Source organism: Ictalurus furcatus, chromosome 28 (genome assembly GCF_023375685.1).
Source record: "Ictalurus furcatus strain D&B chromosome 28, Billie_1.0, whole genome shotgun sequence".
Classification (NCBI taxonomy): Eukaryota; Metazoa; Chordata; class Actinopteri; order Siluriformes; family Ictaluridae; genus Ictalurus; species Ictalurus furcatus.
Window position 1 is genome coordinate 119,843 of NC_071282.1, and position 25,158 is coordinate 145,000.

The 25,158-nt window shown below is 45.8% G+C and overlaps 2 protein-coding genes across 5 annotated transcripts in view; both read left to right on the plus strand.

Moving 5' to 3' along the window:
- Positions 1–2,075: 2,075 nt before the first annotated feature.
- stag2a (stromal antigen 2a) lies at positions 2,076–19,885 on the plus strand. 4 transcript variants are annotated; one of them, XM_053618324.1, is made up of 34 exons: positions 2,076–2,296; positions 3,673–3,840; positions 6,850–6,928; positions 7,032–7,148; positions 7,278–7,374; positions 7,470–7,546; positions 8,192–8,396; positions 10,221–10,372; positions 10,474–10,547; positions 10,716–10,839; positions 10,941–11,039; positions 11,699–11,778; positions 11,880–11,987; positions 12,289–12,397; positions 12,543–12,660; positions 12,782–12,885; positions 12,978–13,070; positions 13,213–13,302; positions 13,513–13,716; positions 13,828–13,898; positions 14,011–14,098; positions 14,500–14,580; positions 14,786–14,878; positions 15,104–15,275; positions 15,413–15,552; positions 15,637–15,738; positions 15,879–16,027; positions 16,204–16,332; positions 16,595–16,803; positions 16,987–17,224; positions 17,444–17,536; positions 17,672–17,798; positions 17,896–17,973; positions 18,460–19,885. In XM_053618324.1, exons 2-34 carry the CDS (start codon positions 3,797–3,799, stop codon positions 18,481–18,483), a joined length of 3,768 nt encoding a protein of 1,255 aa, XP_053474299.1. In that variant the 5' UTR covers positions 2,076–2,296; positions 3,673–3,796; the 3' UTR covers positions 18,484–19,885. The 4 variants fall into 4 exon arrangements, with proteins under 4 accessions (XP_053474299.1, XP_053474300.1, XP_053474301.1 ...); XM_053618325.1 differs by having other exon boundaries at positions 3,695–3,840; XM_053618326.1 differs by lacking the exon at positions 2,076–2,296 and adding an exon at positions 2,323–2,432.
- A 1,142-nt stretch (positions 19,886–21,027) lies between these two features.
- cchcr1 (coiled-coil alpha-helical rod protein 1) overlaps positions 21,028–25,158 on the plus strand; it is a 7,906-nt gene continuing 3,775 nt past the window's right edge. Inside the window, 13 exon segments of the mRNA XM_053618628.1 lie at positions 21,028–21,224; positions 21,647–21,938; positions 22,061–22,115; positions 22,374–22,537; positions 22,648–22,750; positions 22,878–22,988; positions 23,261–23,392; positions 23,580–23,690; positions 23,804–23,851; positions 23,853–23,911; positions 24,055–24,167; positions 24,336–24,411; positions 24,988–25,109. Coding sequence (XP_053474603.1) covers positions 21,161–21,224; positions 21,647–21,938; positions 22,061–22,115; positions 22,374–22,537; positions 22,648–22,750; positions 22,878–22,988; positions 23,261–23,392; positions 23,580–23,690; positions 23,804–23,851; positions 23,853–23,911; positions 24,055–24,167; positions 24,336–24,411; positions 24,988–25,109 — 1,450 coding nt within the window. The 5' untranslated portion in view covers positions 21,028–21,160.

Below are 25,158 nucleotides of genomic sequence, written 5' to 3' on the forward strand. Positions count from 1 at the left end.
TTGTACTATAGTGTACTATAGTGTAGTGTAATATAGTGTGGTGTAGTATAGTGTTTTGTACTATAGTGTAGTATAGTGTAGTGTAGTATAGTGTTTTGTACTATAGTGTAGTATAGTGTGGTGTAGTATAGTGTTTTGTACTATAGTGTACTATAGTGTAGTGTAATATAGTGTGGTGTAGTATAGTGTTTTGTACTATAGTGTAGTATAGTGTGGTGTAGTATAGTGTTTTGTACTATAGTGTACTATAGTGTAGTGTAATATAGTGTGGTGTAGTATAGTGTTTTGTACTATAGTGTAGTATAGTGTGGTGTAGTATAGTGTTTTGTACTATAGTGTAGTATAGTGTGGTGTAGTATAGTGTAGTGTAGTATAGTGTGGTGTAGTATAGTGTTTTGTACTATAGTGTAGTATAGTGTGGTGTAGTATAGTGTTTTGTACTATAGTGTAGTATAGTGTGGTGTAGTATAGTGTTTTGTACTATAGTGTAGTATAGTGTGGTGTAGTATAGTGTAGTGTAGTATAGTGTGGTGTAGTATAGTGTTTTGTACTGTAGTGTAGTATAGTGTGGTGTAGTATAGTGTAGTGTACTATAGTGTAGTATAGTGTTTTGTACTATAGTGTAGTATAGTGTGGTGTAGTATAGTGTTTTGTACTATAGTGTAGTATAGTGTGGTGTAGTATAGTGTTTTGTACTATAGTGTAGTATAGTGTGGTGTAGTATAGTTTTGTACTATAGTGTTTTGTACTATAGTGTACTATAGTGTAGTGTAATATAGTGTGGTGTAGTATAGTGTTTTGTACTATAGTGTAGTATAGTGTAGTGTAGTATAGTGTTTTGTACTATAGTGTAGTATAGTGTGGTGTAGTATAGTGTTTTGTACTATAGTGTACTATAGTGTAGTGTAATATAGTGTGGTGTAGTATAGTGTTTTGTACTATAGTGTAGTATAGTGTGGTGTAGTATAGTGTTTTGTACTATAGTGTACTATAGTGTAGTGTAATATAGTGTGGTGTAGTATAGTGTTTTGTACTATAGTGTAGTATAGTGTGGTGTAGTATAGTGTTTTGTACTATAGTGTAGTATAGTGTGGTGTAGTATAGTGTAGTGTAGTATAGTGTGGTGTAGTATAGTGTTTTGTACTGTAGTGTAGTATAGTGTGGTGTAGTATAGTGTAGTGTACTATAGTGTAGTATAGTGTTTTGTACTATAGTGTAGTATAGTGTGGTGTAGTATAGTGTTTTGTACTATAGTGTAGTATAGTGTGGTGTAGTATAGTGTTTTGTACTATAGTGTAGTATAGTGTGGTGTAGTATAGTGTTTTGTACTATAGTGTAGTATAGTGTGGTGTAGTATAGTGTAGTGTAGTATAGTGTGGTGTAGTATAGTGTTTTGTACTGTAGTGTAGTATAGTGTGGTGTAGTATAGTGTAGTGTACTATAGTGTAGTATAGTGTTTTGTACTATAGTGTAGTATAGTGTGGTGTAGTATAGTGTTTTGTACTATAGTGTAGTATAGTGTGGTGTAGTATAGTGTTTTGTACTATAGTGTAGTATAGTGTGGTGTAGTATAGTTTTGTACTATAGTGTTTTGTACTATAGTGTAGTGTAGTATAGTGTAGTGTAGTATAGTGTTTTGTACTATAGTGTAGTATAGTGTAGTGTAGTATAGTGCGGTGTAGTATAGTGCGGTGTAGTATAGTGCGGTGTAGTATAATGTGTAGTATAGTGCGGTGTGGTGTAGTGTAATGTGATCATTTTTAATGTGGTGTTGTTTATGTAGTGTAGTTTAGTGTAGAATACCGCAGTGTAGTGTAGTTTACTGTAGTGTAGTGTAGTGTAGTGTAGAATACCATAGTGTAGTGTCCATCCATCTTCAGGGTCGCGGGGGAACCTGGAGCCTATCCCAGTAGTGTAGTTTATTGTAGTGTAGTGTAGTGTAGTGTAGTGTAGTGTAATTTACCCAGAATTACGCAGTGCAATGGTTATAAACATGCTGTTAAAAACTATGTAGTGCGTTGATGAGAAAGCAGCGGTTTGGGACGCGGCCCGAGTTCCCCTCTGCTGTAATTCTCTTTCTGACCGGCAGGTGGCGCAGGAGTCCGACTGCGCTACAGCGCCAGCGGTGAAAACACGGATCATTAACTTACTACTGTTAATAAATCAGTTTAATTCATCCGATATCAATGTAAAACACTTCATATAATCCTCGTGGTGAAGTTTAGCGACTCTCCACTTTACAGAGTTCTGAAATAAACCTGACGGAGTGGCGACTGGATTTCATCTCAACACTGAGGTAAGAGTTACAAAATGGCGGATGCGGCGCTGAGCGGCTCGCGCTGGAGGCTTTTATTATTAATATTTATATACAGCAAAGTTTACATCAGTTCTTCTTTCGTGAGGATTTTGCTCAGGAAAAGACGAGTGTTATGGTTAGCAAAGTTAGCTTTTAGCAAAGTGGTTGGCTTTACCTTTTTAGTTAGCCACCTAGCACTGAGATATATTTCAGGCTAAGTTCAGAGTTAGCTGAGGCTAATTCCCCTAGGTGCTAAACCCGCTAGCGGTTATTAATGATAAATGTATGCTAATAACAGATGTGGTGGTGGTGTTTGATGGTGTGTAGTGTAGTCATTCTTTCACCATGTTCACTGTGCAGTGGACGGAAATAAGAGGAGCCATTAGGGAGTTAGCAAGAGTGTTTATTAGCTATTAGCTAAGATGGAGGACGCAGCGCGAGGAGCTGTGTTTACGGAAGAGACTGAAATCACACATACTGACTGACACACATGCATACATACTGACTGACTGACACACACACATACTGACACACATACTGACTGACACACACACATACTGACACACACTGACTGACACATGCACACACACTGACTGACACACACACATACTGACACACACACACATACATACTGACTGACACACACATACTGACTGACACACACCCTGACTGGCACACATACTGACTGACACACACACACTTACTGACTGACACACACTTACTGACTGACACACACATACTGCCTGACACACACATACTGACACACACCCTGACTGACACACACACATACTGACTGATACACACACACATACTGACTGACACACACACACACACATACTCTGACTGACACACACATACTGCCTGACACACACATACTGACACACACCGTGACTGACACACACACACACACACACACATACTGACTGACACACACATACTGACTGATACACACACACATACTGACTGACACACACACACACACACACACACTGACTGACACACACACACACATACTGACTAGACTCACACACATACTGCCTGACACACACACACACACACATATACTGACTGATGCACGCGCACACATACTGACTGACACACACACTGACTGACACACACATACTGATTAGACTCACACACACATACTGACTGACACACACACACATACTGACTGACACATACAGACTGACACACACACACACTGACTAGACACACACACACACTGACTAGACTCACACACGCATACTGACTGACTGATGGAAGTTTGACTGGTCGTCTAACTCTGCTCCACTTTTAAACTCTGAGGTCATGTGACAAACTGACAGCTTGTCATTGAGTCATCAGGGTGTGTGTGTGTGTGTGTTAATGTAACCCAGGGCTCCTGTGGTGTTTACACAGCAGTGTTGTGAAGGTCTGGTTCCTCTCCAGTTCCTCCCCATTGGGTCTCCTGCAGTGAGGACGAACTTCCTTTAACGCCTGCTAACAGAAAATGCTGCAGAAATGATAGCGGCTCACGAGTTACACCCTGATTACACCTACACTCAGTAAGTGTACCACACACACACACTCAGTAAGTGTACCACACACACACACTCAGTAAGTGTACCACACACACACACTCAGTAAGTGTACCACACACACACACTCAGTAAGCTTAACACACACCTGCACTCAGTAAGTGTACCACACACACCTACACTCAGTAAGTGTACCACACACACCTGCACTCAGTAAGTGTACCACACACACCTGCACTCAGTAAGTGTACCACACACACCTGCACTCAGTAAGTGTACCACACACACCTGCACTCAGTAAGTGTACCACACACACCTGCACTCAGTAAGTGTACCACACACACCTGCACTCAGTAAGTGTACCACACACACTCAGTAAGTGTACCACACACACCTGCACTCAGTAAGTGTACCACACACACCTGCACTCACCTACACTCAGTAAGTGTAACACACACACACACCTGCACTCAGTAAGTGTACCACACACACCTGCACTCAGTAAGTGTACCACACACACACACTCAGTAAGTGTACCACACACACACACTCAGTAAGTGTACCACACACACCTGCACTCAGTAAGTGTACCACACACACCTGCACTCACCTACACTCAGTAAGTGTACCACACACACCTGCACTCACCTACACTCAGTAAGTGTAACACACACACACACCTGCACTCAGTAAGTGTACCACACACACCTGCACTCAGTAAGTGTACCACACACACCTGCACTCAGTAAGTGTACCACACACACACACTCAGTAAGTGTACCACACACACCTGCACTCAGTAAGTGTACCACACACACCTGCACTCAGTAAGTGTACCACACACACCTGCACTCAGTAAGTGTACCACACACACACACTCAGTAAGTGTACCACACACACCTGCACTCAGTAAGTGTACCACACACACCTGCACTCAGTAAGTGTACCACACACACCTGCACTCAGTAAGTGTACCACACACACACTCAGTAAGTGTACCACACACACCTGCACTCAGTAAGTGTACCACACACACCTGCACTCAGTAAGTGTACCACACACACCTGCACTCAGTAAGTGTACCACACACACACACTCAGTAAGTGTACCACACACACCTGCACTCAGTAAGTGTACCACACACACCTGCACTCACCTACACTCAGTAAGTGTAACACACACACACACCTGCACTCAGTAAGTGTACCACACACACCTGCACTCAGTAAGTGTACCACACACACCTGCACTCAGTAAGTGTACCACACACACACACTCAGTAAGTGTACCACACACACCTGCACTCAGTAAGTGTACCACACACACCTGCACTCAGTAAGTGTACCACACACACCTGCACTCACCTACACTCAGTAAGTGTAACACACACACACACCTGCACTCAGTAAGTGTACCACACACACCTGCACTCAGTAAGTGTACCACACACACCTGCACTCAGTAAGTGTACCACACACACCTGCACTCAGTAAGTGTACCACACACACACACTCAGTAAGTGTACCACACACACCTGCACTCAGTAAGTGTACCACACACACCTGCACTCACCTACACTCAGTAAGTGTAACACACACACACACCTGCACTCAGTAAGTGTACCACACACACCTGCACTCAGTAAGTGTACCACACACACCTGCACTCAGTAAGTGTACCACACACACACACACACTCAGTAAGTGTACCACACACACCTGCACTCAGTAAGTGTACCACACACACCTGCACTCAGTAAGTGTACCACACACACCTGCACTCACCTACACTCAGTAAGTGTAACACACACACACACCTGCACTCAGTAAGTGTACCACACACACCTGCACTCAGTAAGTGTACCACACACACCTGCACTCAGTAAGTGTACCACACACACCTGCACTCAGTAAGTGTACCACACACACCTGCACTCAGTAAGTGTACCACACACACACACTCAGTAAGTGTACCACACACACCTGCACTCAGTAAGTGTACCACACACACACACTCAGTAAGTGTACCACACACACCTGCACTCAGTAAGTGTACCACACACACCTGCACTCACCTGCACTCAGTAAGTGTACCACACACACACACCTGCACTCAGTAAGTGTACCACACACACCTGCACTCAGTAAGTGTACCACACACACCTGCACTCAGTAAGTGTACCACACACACACACTCAGTAAGTGTACCACACACACCTGCACTCAGTAAGTGTACCACACACACCTGCACTCACCTACACTCAGTAAGTGTAACACACACACACACCTACACTCAGTAAGTGTACCACACTCACACACCTACACTCAGTAAGTGTACCACACTCACCTACACTCAGTAAATGTACCACACTCACACACCACTACACTCAGTAAGTGTACCACACTCACACACCTACACTCAGTAAGTGTACCACACACACACACCACTACACTCAGTAAGTGTACCACACTCACCTACACTCAGTAAGTGTACCACACTCACACACCTACACTCAGTAAGTGTACCACACACACACACCACTACACTCAGTAAGTGTACCACACTCACCTACACTCAGTAAGTGTACCACACTCACACCACTACACTCAGTAAGTGTACCACACACACACACCACTACACTCAGTAAGTGTACCACACACACACACCACTACACTCAGTAAGTGTACCACACACACACACACCACTACACTCAGTAAGTGTACCACACACACACACCACTACACTCAGTAAGTGTACCACACTCACACACCACTACACTCAGTAAGTGTACCACACACACACACCACTACACTCAGTAAGTGTACCACACACACACACCACTACACTCAGTAAGTGTACCACACACACACACCACTACACTCAGTAAGTGTACCACACACACCACTACACTCAGTAAGTGTACCACACACACACACCACTACACTCAGTAAGTGTACCACACACACACACCACTACACTCAGTAAGTGTACCACACACACACACACAATACAAGTAACTGGTGTGTGTGTTTGTAGTGAAACAGATACTCAGTTCTCTTCAGATACAGACTTGGAGGATCCTGAGGGGCGGATCCTCAAACCTGCGAAAGGAAAGGTAATGAGCAAATCAGATGTTAGAATTAAACTGAAGAGTGTTTATACATTTATGTAGAGATGTGATTTTGTGACATTGATCCTACATTGGTGTGTGTGTTTAGAAAGGGAAGAAGACAGTGGTGCGTGCTCAGGGTCGAGTGAATGGCCATCATCAGGAGAATGGCACAGAGAACCTCACACTGTTTGAGATCGTCAAACTGGGCAAGAGTGCCACACAGGTACACACACACACACACACACACACACACACTGTAAAGAAACACCGAACAGCTCATAATAATATTTGAATAATAATAAATCAGTGCTAATATTTATTTTTCTGTGTGTGTGTGTGTGCGTATGTGTAGTCAGTGGTAGATGACTGGATTGAGGCGTATAAGAATGACCGAGATGCTGCTCTGCTGGACCTCATTAACTTCTTCATACACTGCTCCGGCTGTAAAGGTGTGTGTGTGTGTGTTTATATCTGGTTTTTCTTTGAGTTTTCTTGTTCTCTACTTTCACACACACACTTTATAAACTGTATGTGTGTGTTTCAGGTGCTGTGAGTTCAGAGATGTTTCGTCACATGCAGAACTCTGAGATCATCAGACGGATGACTGAGGAGTTCGATGAGGTGAGAGAAGTGTGTGTGTGTGTGTGTTATCCTGGTGACTAGCAGCTATGGCCACACCCTTTCCCTGCTCTCCACTGTGTCTCAAACCACATCTTCCCACACCACACACCGCACGCTGCACACCACACACCGCACGCTGCACACCACACACCGCACGCTGCACACCACACACCGCACGCTGCACACCGCACACTACACACTGCACACTGTGTGGTATTGGACCCAGTTGTGTAGAGAGGCTGAAACACACACACATTCATTGCTTCCTCATATGACTCTAGAACCCTGTTATGGATTATTGGATCCTTCACACGGAGGATTCTAGAACCAGTCACAGAAGAACCACACAAAGGATTTTAGAATATGCTCAGAAAGACGGTCAAAGGGTGTTAGTATTCTGCTCAGAAATTTAGAGCCATGATGAGTATTCTAGAGTTGCAGTGAGGTTTCTAGACACTATGGCTACATGCATGAGACTAAAGCTGTATTTAGTATTTCAGAACCATGTATTCTAGAACCAGGGTTTCTACAGCCTTTATACAGAGACAGCCCGAACTGATGAAATATCAGCGTTCATTTAACTGTGTGTGTGTGTGTGTGTGTGTGTGTGTGTGTGTGTGTGTGTGTGTGTGTGTGTGTGTACAGGACAGCGGGGACTACCCCCTGACGATGGCGGGTCCTGTGTGGAAGAAGTTCCGCTGGGGGTTCTGTGAGTTTATCAGTGTCTTGGTGCGTCAGTGTCAGTACAGCATCATCTACGACGAGTACATGATGGACACGGTCATCTCACTCCTCACCGGCCTGTCCGACTCACAGGTCCGAGCCTTCAGACACACCTCCACCCTCGCAGGTCAGTCACCTCACTCACACACACACCCCTCCACCCTCGCAGGTCAGTCACCTCACTCACACACACACACACACACACCTCCACCCTCGCAGGTCAGTCACCTCACTCACACACACACCCCTCCACCCTCGCAGGTCAGTCACCACTCTCTCACACACACACACACCTTCACCCTCGCAGGTCAGTCACCTCTCTCACACACACACCCCTCCACCCTCGCAGGTCAGTCACCACTCTCTCACACACACACACACACACACACACACACACACACACACACACCCCTCCACCCTCGCAGGTCAGTCACCACTCTCTCACACACACACACACCTCCACCCTCACAGGTCAGTCACCTCACTCACACACACACCCCTCCACCCTCGCAGGTCAGTCACCACTCTCTCACACACACACACACCTCCACCCTCGCAGGTCAGTCACCTCTCTCACACACACACCCCTCCACCCTCGCAGGTCAGTCACCACTCTCTCACACACACACACACACACACACACACACACACACATACACCTCCACCCTCGCAGGTCAGTCACCTCTCTCACACACACACACCTCCACCCTCGCAGGTCAGTCACCTCACACACGCACACACACACACACACCTCCACCCTCGCAGGTCACTCACCGCACACACACACACACACCTCCACCCTCGCAGGTCAGTCACATCTCACACCCACACACACACACACACACACACACACACACACCTCCACCCTCGCAGGTCACTCACCTCACACACACACACACACACACACACACACACACACACCTCCACCCTCGCAGGTCACTCACCTCACACACACACACACACCTCCACCCTCGCAGGTCACTCACCTCACACACACACACACCTCCACCCTTGCAGGTCAGTCACCTCTCACACCCACACACACACACACACACACACACACACACACACACACACACCTCCACCCTCGCAGGTCAGTCACCTCACACACCCACACACACACACACCCACACACACACCCCCTCCACCCTCGCAGGTCAGTCACCTCACACACACACACACAGACACACCCCCTCCACCCTCGCAGGTCAGTCACCTCACACACACACACACACACACCCCCTCCACCCTCACAGGTCAGTCACCACTCTCACACACACACACACACACACACACACACACACACACACACACACCCCTCCACCCTCGCAGGTCAGTCACCTCTCTCACACACACACACCTCCATCCTCGCAGGTCAGTCACCTCACACACACACACACACACACACACAGACACACACACACACACCTCCACCCTCGCAGGTCAGTCACCTCACACACACACACACCTCCACCCTCGCAGGTCAGTCACCTCACACACACACACACCTCCACCCTCGCAGGTCACTCACCTCACACACACACGCACATCTCCACCCTCGCAGGTCACTCACCTCACACACACACACACCTCCACCCTTGCAGGTCAGTCACCTCTCACACCCACACACACACACCTCCACCTTTGCAGGTCAGTCACCTCTCACACCCACACACACACACCTCCACCCTCGCAGGTCAGTCACCTCACACACACACACACACACACACACACACCTCCACCCTTGCAGGTCAGTCACCTCACACACACACACACACACCTCCACCCTTGCAGGTCAGTCACCTTTACCCTCTGACCACATTCACCTATTATGGAAAGGTCGTGGGAAGGTCACAATAATGTAACATGAATAATCTCAGTCCCACAAAAATACATAGTTTGTGATGTGACTTGTCTATATAGTAATTGTGTATGTGTGTGTGTGAGACAGCAATGAAGCTGATGACAGCGTTGGTGAACGTTGCTCTGAATCTGAGCATCAACATGGACAACACACAGAGACAGTACGAGACCGAGCGCAACAAGAGTCTGGGGAAGAGAGCCAACGACCGCCTGGAGCTTCTACTGCAGAAACGCAAAGAGGTGTGTGTGTCTGTGTGTGTGTGTGTACACAAACACACAAAAAGCAAAATAAAAATAGGTGGGTTACTAAAGACTACGGTGTGTGTGTGTGTGTGTCACAGCTCCAGGAGAACCAGGATGAGATTGAGAATATGATGAATGCTATCTTTAAAGGCGTGTTCATCCATCGATACAGGTACAAAAACCACCTCATTCATATTCACACAGCTCATTTAATATGCATACACTGCGCTTTATTAATATTCATGAGAAGGAGGAGCATTCATTCAGTGTTACTCTTAATATTCATGAGGGACAGGACAGGTTTTTTCAGAATGATAAACCGTGTGTGTGTGTGTCTCAGAGATGCGATAGCAGAGATCAGGGCGATCTGTATCGAGGAGATCGGTGTGTGGATGAAGATGTACAGTGACGCATTTCTGAATGACAGCTACCTGAAATACGTGGGCTGGACCATGCACGATAAGGTGTGTGTGTGTCTTAGTCTTAATTATATTCTCATTTATTTGCTTCAGAGCAACTGACAGTCTCTCTCTCTGTGTGTGTGTGTGTGTGTGTGTGTGAGCAGCAGGGGGAGGTGCGGTTGAAGTGTCTCACTGCTTTGCAGGGTTTGTATTATAACCGGGAGCTGAACTCCAGACTGGAACTCTTCACCAGTCGCTTTAAGGTGACGTTTCCACTGGGGCTATTATCACTGTAACACCATACCTAACCATGGCTGTGTCCCAAACCACACTATAAGTATAGAAATCTTATTATGGGAGATCATTCTAGTTGTAATGGGCACTGAGGAGACACACACTCATAATGTGGTGCATTATGGGTATTCCCATAATGTGGCCGCTGTGTCTTGCTTCCGATGGCAAGTTAGCGGCTTACATGGCAGCTCTGCTACCATTGGTGTGTGATTGTGTGAATGAGACACAGTGTAAAGCGATTTGGAACCGCTAAAGTTAAAAAAGCGCTATATAAGTGCAGCCCAGACGATACTCCGTCCTCTACACTCTCATACTGCGGTGCATTATGGGTACTCCGTCCTCTACACTCTCATACTGCGGTGCATTATGGGTACTCCGTCCTCTACACACTCATACTGCGGTGCATTATGGGTACTCCGTCCTCTACAGTCTCATTCTGCGGTGCATTATGGGTACTCCGTCCTCTACACTCTCGTACTGCGGTGCATTATTGGTATTCCGTCCTCTACACTCTCGTACTACGGTGCTTTATGGGTACTCTGTTGTGTACATGCCAAGACTTGCATGCACAGGTATGGACTGTAAGTAAGGCACTGTGTAATGAATCTCTGACCTTTGACCTTTGCAGGACCGGATTGTGTCTATGGCTCTGGATAAAGAGTATGATGTTGCAGTTCAGGCCATTAAACTTCTCACACTTGTCCTGCAGTGAGTGCCCTTACAATGCTTCACCTCTGACCTTTCACCTTAACTTCATGCTATGTGGTGAAGATACCATGCACGTTGCGTGTGTGTGTGTGTGTGTGTAGGAGCAGCGACGAGGTGCTGACAGCGGAAGACTGTGAGAGCGTGTATCACCTGGTTTACTCTGCCCACCGTCCCATCGCCGTGGCAGCAGGGGAGTTCCTCTATAAAAAGTAGGTCACATGACTCATGGATTCAGTGCTGCACAGTGTATAGGCCACGCCCCCATCACTGTGACTGACAGGTACAGAGGCCATGCTCCCATGACTGGGACTGACCTGCTGATTAGCCCTGTGGTGCTGCTCTTGTCAGTGGCGTGTGACTCAGCAGCACCACCATGTGGACATTATGTAGAAATACACACACATACAGTACATTCCTCTGAGAGAGTGATGCTGGAACACACTCACTACTACCTCATTAAGTGCTTTTATCTCTTACATTGTCTGTGTGTGTGTGTGTGTGCTCACGCAGGTTGTTTAGTCAGCGGGGTCCAGAGGAAGAGGGGCTGCCAAGGAGAGGGCGACAGTGTCTGAATGCAAACCTCATCAAAACCACCGTTTTCTTCTTCCTGGAGAGTGAGGTGTGTGTGTGTGTGTGTGTGTGTGTGTGTGTGTGTGTGTTTTAGAAACCTCAGAAGAAGTAAGGAAAGATATTGTGTAACACATTTTCTGTTTAATTGCACACACATATATTTGATCTGTGTGTGTGCGTGTGTGTGTGTGCAGCTGCATGAACACGGTGCATACCTTGTGGACAGTCTGTGGGAGTGTGGATCAGAACTGCTGAAGGACTGGGAGAGTTTCATTAGCCTCCTACTGGACGAACCCTTTCCTGGAGAGGAAGGTGTGTTTTACACACACACACACACACACACACACACACAAAAATCAGTGTGTTCTAAAATATACTCTGAAAAATGTAGTTGACGTGTGTGATTTGAGAATTTCTTGTGTGTGTGAGACAGCTCTATCAGACAGACAAGAGACGGCTCTGATTGAGATCATGCTGTGTGCCGTCAGACAATCGTGTGAGTGTCACCCACCTATCGGTCGCGGCACAGGCAAGAGGGTGAGTGTCTCTCTCTCACACACACACTCACACACACACACAGACACACACACACACACACACTCTATTCATGTCATCACTGTGTTTTTCAGGTCATGACAGCGAAGGAAAAAAAAACACAGCTGGATGATCGGACCAAAATTACTGAGATCTTCGCTGTGGCTCTGCCCCTGCTCCTTGCCAAAGTAACACACACACACACTCTCTCTCTCTCTCTCTCTCTCTCTCTCTATTTCTTTCTCTATCTCTCTCTTTCTCTCGCTCACTCACTCACACACACACACCCACCCCCCTCAGTCCTCATGTCTCTCTATCTGTCTCTCTCAGTACTGTGTGGATTCTGAGAAGGTGACCAACCTGCTGCAGTTACCACAGTATTTTGATCTGGAGATTTACACCACAGGCCGACTGGAGAAGGTACACACACACACACACACACACACACACACACACACACACACACACACATACAGAGACACACACTCATGCACTGTTTCTTACTTAATCTTTAGTCTTGCTTTGTTTCAGTGTAAGTAGTAATTAGGAAGAATAAATCTTAGGTTTAGATACAGTGTGTGTGTGTGTGTGTGTGTGTGTGTGTGTGTGTGTGTGTGTGTGTATCTGCAGCACCTGGACGCCCTTCTACGTCAGATCCGTGAGGTGGTGGAGAAACACACAGACACAGGTGTGTTGGAGGCGTGTTCTATGACGTTCCACGCTCTGTGTAACGAGGAGTTCACCATCTACAACCGTGTGGACATCACGCTGAGCCAGCTGCTGGACGAGCAGATTGACAAGCTCCACCGCCTGCTGCACGACTTCCTCAACGAGGTGGGGGGCACACAGGGGTCAGGGTGTGTCTGTGTGTGTGTCTGTGTGTGTGCATGCGCGTGTGTGTGCGCGTGTGTGTGTTTCTGAACTTCTTTGCTGTCTTTTTCTCAGGGGGAGGAGCCTGACGAAGACGACGCGTTTCAGGTTTTATCAACACTCAAGAGAATCACGGCCTTTCACAAGTAAACAAACGCGCACACACACACACAAAGATTCACATACAAGCTAAATAAGACATTGTTTGTGCTATAATTGTGTGTGTGTGTGTGTGTGTGTGTGTGTGTGTGCGCGCAGTGCTCATGACTTGACTAAATGGGATCTGTTCAGTTGTAACTACACACTGCTGAACACAGGCCTGCAGAACGGAGACATGCCTGAACAGGTATACTCGTACACACACACACACTGTCTCACTCAGTCATTCACTCACTCACACACACACACTGTCTCACTCAGTCATTCACTCACTCACACACACACTCACTCTCACACACACACACCCACAGCTCAGGTGTGTGAATAGAAAGATGTGTATATAAATAGACATTGTTAAACAGGTGGATAGAGGGATGTGTGTGTAGAAGGATAGACAGATATAAATAGACAGGTTCATGGATGGGTACAGACGGAAGGATAGACAGACAGACAGACAGATGGAGGAATATACACACCTTTGCCACAGAAAATTATTTTTATTTATTAGTATATATTCTTTCTTTCTGCCTTTGATTATGTTTGTGTATATATAAATATATATGTGTGTGTGTGTGTGTGTGCGCGCAGATAGTGGTCCATGCTATGCAGTGCACTCATTACGTCATCCTGTGGAACCTGGCAAAAGTCTCAGAGGGCAGCTCCACAAAGGTGTGTGTGATTAAACACAACTGGCAGCCTACACAGAATTAGGCTGTGAGATGGAGTAGGACAGAAACACACTGTACTGCTCTCAACCAATCTGAAGTCTGTGTCTCACTCTCTCTCTGTCTCACTCTTTCTTTGTCTGTCTCACTCTCTCTCTGTATCTCTCACTTTCTCTTTGTCTCTCTCTCTCTCTGTCTCACTCTCTCAGGCTGACCTGGTGACTCTGAGGAAGCAGACGCGAGCGTTCTGTCTAATGTGTCAGCGGTACCTCAGCAGCCTCAGCATGGCTGTTAAAGAGCAGGTAACTTCTAGACAGGTGTTACAGGTCGGGGCGGAGCAACAGTGTGACTCCACCCGCTTCCTTACTGCAGTGCAGTGCTGGACTCTAAACCTTCCACAGGGGCTGTAGGGTTTGCAGTACCGCTCTAGAACCCTGTTTGCAGTTCTAGAATCCTCAGTGTAGAACCACAATACTGACCCAAACATACACTGTGTGTGTGTGTGTGTGTTTGCGCGTGCTCCGCAGGCCTTCACTATTCTGTGTGACGCGTTAATGATCTTCAGTCATCAGATCATGGCGTCGGGTCGGGACGCTCTGGAGCCGCTGGTGTTCAATCCGGACTCGTCCCTGCAGAGCGACCTGCTCAACTTCGTCCTCGACCACGTCTTCATTGAACAGGACGATGATGGCAGCACTGGTACACACACACACACACACACACCAGCTAGGGCAGCACTCACAGTCATGCTCTGACTTATCAACGAGAGCAAGGTGAAATGTTTCCATCACACGTCGTGTGTGTGTGTGTGTGTGTGTGTGTGTGTGTGTGCGCAGATGGCCAGCAGGATGATGAAGCGGGGAAGATCGAGGCTCTTCATAAGCGCAGGAACCTGTTAGCAGCTTACTGTAAGCTGATCATCTATAACGTAGTGGAGATCAGCACCGGAGCTGACATCTTCAAACAGTATATGAGAGTGAGAATGGCAACACTCACACACACTCGCACACTCACACACTCGCACACACACCCCCCTCATTAACTCTCTCTTTCTCTTCAGTACTATAATGATTATGGTGACATCATAAAGGAGACGATGAGTAAGACGAGACAGATCGATAAGATTCAGTGTGCCAAAACCCTCATCCTCAGTCTGCAGCAGGTACACACACACACACACACACACACACACACACACACACACGTTGTTATGTTCAAATGGATGAACTTGAATGAATCTGAATTAATCTATGGTAAAGTCGTAAACAAACAAACAAAACAAAAAAATGGTGTGTGTTTCAGCTGTTTAATGAGATGCTCAGTGAGCTAGGCTGTAACTTTGATCGTTCTTCTGCGGCGTTCTGTGGGATTAAAGAACTCGCTCGCCGGTTCTCCCTCACATTCGGGTTGGACCAGCTGAAGACTCGCGAAGCCATCGCTATGCTGCACAAGTATGCACACACTCACTCTCTCTCTCACACACACACACACACACACACACACACACACACACACGTCCTAATGTTGCAACCTGGTCAACAAGGACAACTGGTCCTGGGGTACCCGATACACACGTTAAAGATGTCTAAACTCAGCTGTGTAATGTGTGTGTGTGTGTGTTTTACAGGGATGGTATAGAGTTCGCGTTTAAAGAGCCGAGTCCTCAGGGTGAGGGCTCCCCCCCTCTCAACCTCGCCTTCCTCGACATCCTCAGTGAGTTCTCCTCCAAACTGCTGCGCCAGGACCGCAGGACTGTGTAAGACACACACACACACACACACATACACACGCACCATCATGAGATGTTTTAGCATGTATTCCATCAACCAGAGCGTGTGGTTACCATGGTGATGGACCAGTGGAAACGGAACATGTCCAACCCTGATTTTGAATTTGCAGTCATGTGACATTTAACATTGACATTTTTGTTAAATTCAGAAGGTAAATGCAGTCACAGAGCAGCGTGTTATAGTGGTTTAGTGAAGCAGCTGTGTATTTCGTGTGTGTGTGTGTTCCAGACACATGTACCTGGAGCGCTTCATGACGTTTCAGATGTCGCTGCAGAGGGAGGAGTGTTGGTTGCCCCTCATCTCCTACAGGAACTCTCTGCAGGCCGGGGCAGACGATGACACGCTCTCTGTCCTCAGCGGAGTCAGTGGCCGAGGCTCCGCCCGCAGCAGGAAGCCCAGAGTAAACCCCGCCCCCTCTAAGAGGAAGCTGCCTGAGGGTGTGTTATCTGTGCACTAACGCACAGTCACACACTAACGATGTCTTACGAGCTCTGTCTGACCCTCTCTCTCTCGGTCTCCCTCTCTCTGTTTCTGTCTCATTCTCTGTTTCTTTGTGTCTCACTCCCTCTGTCTCTCACTCTCTGTCTCTATCTCACTCTCTCTGCCTGTCTGTCTCTCAGAGGAGAGTAGCTGTAGCAGCACTGATGCGAGTGTGTGGATGGCTCGAGAGCAGCAGCCGCAGACTCCCATGATGATGTCACCTCCTCCTGTGATGATGTCATCGCCCCACATGACCTCCACCGTGCTACGGGACGCTAAGAAGCTCTGCCCAGAGGAGGGATACGTGGGCGTGTACACCATGAGCAACCAATCACAGCACAGCACGTTACAGCAGCCTCACACACCCATCGACTACAAGTAAGCACACACACACTCACCCACCCATCGACTACAATAAACACACACACATCGACTACAAGTAAACACACACACACACACACATCGACTACAAGTAAACACACACACACACATCGACTACAAGTAAACACACACACACACATCGACTACAAGTAAAGTCCTAACACTCCTTTGACTCAAGTTCTGATATTTTATTTGTGTTCGTGTGTGTGTGTGCAGTACACAGGTAACGTGGATGTTAGCACAGCGGCAGCAGCAGGAGAGAGCGAACATCCAGAATGCCAAGATGAGGAGTCACATGCAGCACACCATGTAAACTCACCCACTCACACACTTTCTTTCTCTCTCTCTCACACCCACACACACCCACACACACACACACACACACACACACACAAATATTTTCTCTGTAAGTCACATGACACTGGGTCACATGTTTGTTTACAGTCGGCGGAGTGCAGGTCTGATGGAGGACGATGAAGAGCCAATCGTTGAAGATGTGATGATGTCATCAGAGCAGCGATTGGAGGACCTGAACGAGGGCATGGACTTCGACACCATGGACATCGACCTGGTGAGGCCAATCACAGCACACTATATCACAAAGCTGTATTAACCAATCACAGCACAGAACTCTGACTCTGTGTGTGTGTGTGTGTGTGTGTGTGCAGCCAGCGTCCAAAAACCGGCGGGAGAGGACTGAGCTCAAACCTGACTACTTTGACCCCGCCTCCATCATGGACGACTCTGTGAGTCTTCATCCCTCCATCAATTATCCGAATCTCTGTGCACCCATCAACTCTCCATCCTTTATTCTTGATTAAATATCGGTCCATCATTCTTTATCCCTTAATCTTCCATCTGTTCTTCATCTCTCAGGTCTTTCATCTGTCTGCATCAAGCCATTATGCAGTTATCTGTTAACTGTCCATCTGTCACTCTCTTCATCCAAATATATATTTTGCCATCTTTCCATCGCTCTCTCTGTCCATCAGTTTATCCATCTATATGTTTATCCTTCTATCCCAACATCCATTATCCAGTTATCAGTTTCCATTCCAGTTGTCCTCCCTCACTCTGTCTGTATCATCCATCCGTCTTTCCTTCCTTCCATCAATTCTTCCATCCTTCCATTTATACTTCTATAAACCCACTATTCATCTGATCAGCAGATTAAATAGAATTAAAGATATCTGAACTCCCCTGTGTGTGTGTTTGTTTTTCTGTGTGTGTAGGTGCTGAACGTCTCAATGTTCTGATGCAGTCCTCATGGGAGCGAGAAGCGGGGCCAATGCGCTTTGCTCACTTCCTGTACTCCAGCTGCGTGGCGAGGCTGACTTCCTGCTTCACGCCGTGGTGTTGTTGCCAGCGTGTGGGTGGAGCTAGTGGAGCCACGGTTCTGCAACGCTTTTCCTTTTATTTTGTTTTTATAACTTATAGAGAAACTTTTTTTGATGTTTAGATGATTTTATAAAGACAATCAGCTGTAAATCAGAAGTTTATAAAGCGAGTGAGGATTTAAATCGCCTTTCTAACTCCCTTACACACTTTACTTTATCGTCCTATAGTCTTTCAGTTGCCATAGTAACAACACTCCAGGACAGAGGCTGACTGGCCGTCAGAGTCGCATTATTATAATCAGATTTATCAAGAATATTTCAGTCTCTTTACTCGCGGTGCAGTCCATCAGCTGAGAACCGCTCGCTAACGCTAATGTGACTAACATATGATTGAGGTGTATGACCACCGGTTTAGCATGCTGAGCTAAATGCACATGTGGGGAAATCCATTTCTTCCTGAGCATCAGACTCAGATCAGGGGCGTGGCCTAGATCTAGGAGGCGGGGTCTAAATCCTGAGTGTTAGAATTGATTGGGATAATAGATTTTTTTTTTATAATTAAGTTTTAAAACAGACGGGGGAACGATGTCTCATGAAGTGACTGATGATGTAATGATCAGTGTTAATCTGGTGAATATAAACTGGGATTATGTGTTAGCTAGAATAGCGCTGTAGCTCCTCTCAGTTGATGGACTGCGTTTGTGTTAAAGGGTTTTTTATGTTCACTTCATGGCCTCTCAGATTGAACTCTTTTCTTATCCTTTATAATATTATAATATATTGTTATATATCTATTAAATATATAATTCTATATTATTCTACACAAACCGTGTGAAAATGTGAATTGGTGCTGATTTATTTTGTATTTAAGTTTTATTTTATTCTCCATTAGAATGTAACACTTCAGCAGAAGGAATCTTTCAATCCTAGTTTTGTGTGTGCTTGGCTTTTGCTTTGTTTTTGTTTGTTTACTTTGGGTTTTAATCATAAATCATGAAAAGCTTATTAATGAGGGGGTGTGCTGTATCCATGGTGACGGTAACTCTGGTGAGCGTTTAGTCATGGGGGGCTGATGGGGATGGTAATGCATATTCATGAGTTTGTTTGACTATTGGTCTCAGTTTGGTTTAGACTCCGCCCCTCATTATCCATGTGTAGAACTGCTGAAAGACTGTGTGTGTGTGTAATATATTGGACTGTATATAAGTGTTTTTTATTCTATTTACAAAAGAAAAATGTCCGCTGTTGCATTTCCTGTTTGTATTTATGTCTGGAGAAAAAAAAACTTTTGGAACAAAATAAACCCTCGGCTGTGATTTCACCTTCTTGCTGCAGTGTCAGTGTGTGGCCACCAGGGCGGCGCTGTAACCTCCACGCTGTCTCAAACACCATCAGTCACTCTGTGTGATCTTCCTGTTTCTCTCCCTGTCTGTCTGTCTCTCTCTCTCTCTCTCTCTCTCTCTCTCTCTCTCTCTCTCTCTCTCTCTCTCTCTCCCTCCCCCCCTCTGTCTGTCTGTTTTTGTGTTGGAGCCACAGTGACAGTAACTGGAGGTGACGCTGATGCAGGGCGACAGGTGATGACATCACTCTCCTTAAGGAAGAATCACACAAACACACCTCTCTGTCTCACACACTGAACACAGAAAGGTCTGTTTTTCTCCATGATGGACAGATAAATTCACCAAAAAGATTTGAGTTTAAAATTCCTTCAGAGTAATGTCACCCAGTAAAGATAATCATTGCTGAATTTGAAACCAGCAGCCACGCTTGAATTAATGTGCACTTAGCCCAAATATTAAACTGTTATTGTCTAGTAATGCAGGGGGCTTCATGCTTCCCTGAAGAGTCGAGCCCCGTGTTTCTGCTCCACATTTCCCCAGGTAAATATACAGCATCTAACATAGATAATGAATATAATGAATAAAGAATATAAAGTAGGTAGAACTTGGTTCAGTAGAGCAGGATAATCAGGGTCATGATTTAAGCAAAGAATCGTCGTGTTATTGATTTGGTCATGAGTTCAGGATTTGGACTTTAGGTTAATTAGCTCCGATACATCTGAAATATGGAGGTTTAGTTCATACAAAATGTATAAAATGTAATGAATTAACAGGTTAAATGAAAGTTGTCGTCATTATATTTGTTTGCTGTATAATGTGTCTCATGAGCACTCAACTATAGTGGATTAAATTAAAAATTTAGAACAGAAACATGGAGAAATCGATGCTATTAAGGTGTTTATATCAGTGTTAAAACTCCATATAATCACACGTTCTAACACACTGGTGTTTTATTCGCAGGGAAATCAGCCGGTATTCCATGACTAATGTTCTTTATTTGGTTTATTATTTACTTATTAATATCATTAGTATTACCACAACTGAGATAATCATAATCCGAGGAAGTTCCTCTAACTTCCAGGGAGAACCGGAAGTGTCGCTACAGCGCCGCGTGCAGTTGTTTTTGAAGCGGGAGGCGGGTTGGTTGCGCGCGAGACGTTAGCAGCTAGCAGTAAAGACCTGACATGTTCACGAGCTGTTTTATTTCAATTTAGTTTCAAGTAATTTGATAATAGTTGAAGAAAGTGTCGCGTGCGATGGAAAAGCGGAACGTGGAGAAGTTAAACTCACCGTCTGACTTCATGACGACACATTTGACAGGTGAGTGTTAGGGCACGAGCGCTCAGTGATAGTTAGCTTAGCCACCGGGTGCAGGAGAACAGTGCTGAGGAGAAACCGAGTTAGCGCTTAGCTACAGTTCTAAACCAGTGTGTGTCTGAGTAAAGACACAACACAACACAACACAACACAACACAACACAACACAACACAACACAACACGGCACATAAACCCCCCCGTGTCACTGTTTATTCACTGTTTCTGAGTCTGGCAGTGAGGGGTGTATATTTATCCCGGGTTAACGTGACCCTGAGCTATAAATCAGTGTTTCAGAGTTTTTTGTTCAAAAGCACATAAATGACTGACTCTTTAATAAAGAAATTAATATTATTATTATTATTATTATTATTATTATTATTATTATACTGTGTGTATGTATATGTCTGTGTGTGTGTGTGTGTTAGGTGTGACCTGTGCCTCCTCATCACTAGCCCTGCTCACTCCATCTCACTTCACTGTGACCTCGACCCCAACCTTGACCTCTGTGACCCCTGTATGCTCTGCCCCCTCCCTCCCACCCCATGGGGCAGATCCACGGGCCCTCCTCACACACACTCAACCTGAAGCGATGCAGCTCCACCAGGAGAACCGGAGACTGCTCCACACACTCCACACACACGCCTCACACACACCACTGAGAGAGGAGGTGGAGAGGCTGAAGGAGGAGCTCAGAGAGAGAGACAGCATCATCAGCAGGTACACATTCACACACACACACACACACACACACACACACAGTGACCAGATGCGGTGTTACCCATGTTTTCAATGCAGTAAATGATTGTGTGTGTGTGTGTGTGTGTGTGTGTGTTTTACAGGCAGTGTATTGAGCGAGAGGACTTGTGTGCTGAACTGAAGCAGAGCACACAGAGGGTACACACACACACACACACACACACACACACACACACAGTTGTAGATTTGTAGCAGGCCTATTTTGTAGTCGTGTGTGTGTGTGTGTAGCTTGCGGACCTGCAGACAGAGTGTGTGTTGCAGCGTGAACAGTGGGAGAGACAGCTGCATAATTCTAAAGAATAAATACTCAGACTACAGAAAGACACACAGGAACAGGTAACACACACACGCACACACACACAGATAACCATGCAATTCACTTGACTGTGTGTGCAGGTGCAGCAGATGTGTGAGCATCATGCAGCAGAGCTTTCAGCTTTAACTCACAATAACTCAGAGCTGAAGAACACACTCCACACTCTCACACAGCAAATGACATCACTCAGGCACCAGGTAGAGGAAGTGACATCAGAGAGAGATGTGCTGAAGGAACAGCTGAGGTAAACACACCTAACAACAGTGTTGTGAAGTACTGAGGTCTACCACAGCCCTTACACACTGTGTGTGTGTGTGTGTGCGTGTGTGTATGCGTGTATTTGTGTGTGTGTAGTGCTCTGAGCAGGGAGAAAGCGGAGCAGGCCGAGACTCTGCACAAGTTACGCACCTACATCGGCACACACACCAGAGGAGAGGAACAACACACACTCATAGAGGTACACACACAGCAGGAGAGGAACAACGCACACCACACACTCAGACATGCAAATACAGGCATAAACTAACTAGGATCTTACCTACATGTTGTTGTTGTTGTGTGTGTGTGTGTGTGTGTGTGTGTAGAGGCTGCAGAAGGAGAAAGAAGCATTGTGTTTATCTGTTGAGCTGTTGAACGTCCGAGTCAAATCAGCTAACGACATCCTGACACTACAGGAGAGAGAGCTGGAGGAGCAGGTCTCACACACACATATACACACACACACACACACACACACACACACACACACACACACACACATTACAGGAGAGAGAGCTGGAGGAGCAGGTCTCACACACACACACACACACACACACACACACACACACACACACACACACACATTACAGGAGAGAGAGCTGGAGGAGCAGGTCTCACACACACACACACCTTTCACATGTGTATGTAATGAAAGTTAATTTTGACTACTTCTGATTGTGTGTGTGTGTGTGTGTGTGTGTGTACGCAGCGTGATCCTCTCCATAAAGACAGGTCTGCTCGGTTGTTGAGTTTGTGGAGAGAGAAGGTCTTCATGCTGCTCGTACAACTACGATCAAAAGACTCACAACTACACACTGAGAACACACAACTACACCACTCGGTAACATCCACACCTACACAACCCCGTAACACATACACACACACACACAACTACACAACACTGTAATGCACACATAACCACATTAACATGGTAACACTCACACACACCATCCAAAGGTTTACAACTAATCAACACAGTCACGCACACATTGTGTGTGTTCTTTCATCAAAGTGATGTGTGTGTTTAGGTCTCGGATTTGCAGCAGTTGGTTCAGAAGCTGCAGTCGCACATTGCCTTATTACAACACAACCTTCAGGACAAAACCGCACAACTACAGCTGCACAACTTACACACACAGGTACACTCATACTGCACAACCACACAACATGCACACCAGTACACATAGGTTTCTGTGTAGCACAAAGTAGGAAAGTTCTTTCTCTGTGTGTGTGTGTGTGTGTGTGTGTGTAGGAGTTGCAGCAACAGCTGTGTAGTGCTGTTGAAGAGAATGAGAGACTGAAAAAAACACAAAGAGAGCAGTGAGAAATCAACTGAACACCTTACTGATACTGTGCACAGGTAACACACACACACACACACACTTCTTAATTTGTATTAGTTAACACTTTAATCCCACTCCCACTAATCTAAAGGAGTAATTTAAACATATTACTGGTCTGTGTTACTGTAATCAGTATTAAACTGTGTGTGTGTGTGTTTAGGATGAGTGTGTGTGTTGGGGAGTGGGAGAGTCAGATTGAAGCTGCTCAGTGTCGTATGAGTGCTTTGACACAGAGACTCAACTTTGCCAGCATACGTCTCCACACTGTGCACGGTGAGTGTCTGTGTGTGTCTGTGTGTGTCTGTGTGTGTCTGTGTGTGTCTGTGTGTGTCTGTGTGTGTGCACTGTTACTATCGGAAAGTGCTGTATAATGTGTGTATACTTTTGTTGTATACATATGTAGTGAATTGTAATGTTAAAGTGTGTGTGTGTTTGGTGTAGGTTTGCTGATGAGGAGAGAAGCTCTATGGAAAGTACAACAGGCCACAAAACCTGCAGAACCTACAGCCTCAGATAGGTGTGTGTGTGTGTGTGTGTGTGTGTGTGTGTGAGAGAGGACCCCCCCTCACAGTCCCATGTCCTCATGAGTACTGGCACTGGAACAGAAAGTAAAATTAGTCCCTGGTTCCTGTAAAGGGTTCTTGATTGGTTAGTTCTGGTTTCTGAAACAGGTTTTGAGTTCTTAATGAGTTCCTTAAAAGAGCTCAGAACCCGGGAACCTTTTCATGGACTTATGATATTCAATTCCAGTTCAATTTAAACAGCAGATTTACAGAAATACGGATATCCATCCATCCATCTTCTATACCGCTTATCCTTTTCAGGGTCGCGGGGAACCTGGAGCCTATCCCAGGGAGCATCGGGCACAAGGCGGGGTACACCCTGGACAGCGTGCCAATCAGAAATACGGATATAAAATGTAGAATTTATAGATGTATTAGATTGTTCCTGAAAAGGTTCCTGAGAAATTGCCTATATTACTGAAAAGGGTTTTAAAAAAGTTCCTTTGTTTGTGATTTTTATTTTTGAACTTCGTGAATCACTTCTTCGTAAAGGTGTGTGTGTGTGTGTGTGTGTGTGTGTGTGTGTGTAGCTGCATTGAGAGACTGCAATTACAGGTGGAACTTCTGAGCTTGGAGAGAGACACACTCACCCAGGAACTGAAACGAACACCACAACTGATTAATAACGCACTGAGAGACCTACAGCTACAGTGTATATATATATATATACACACACACACACACATACACACACCACATCT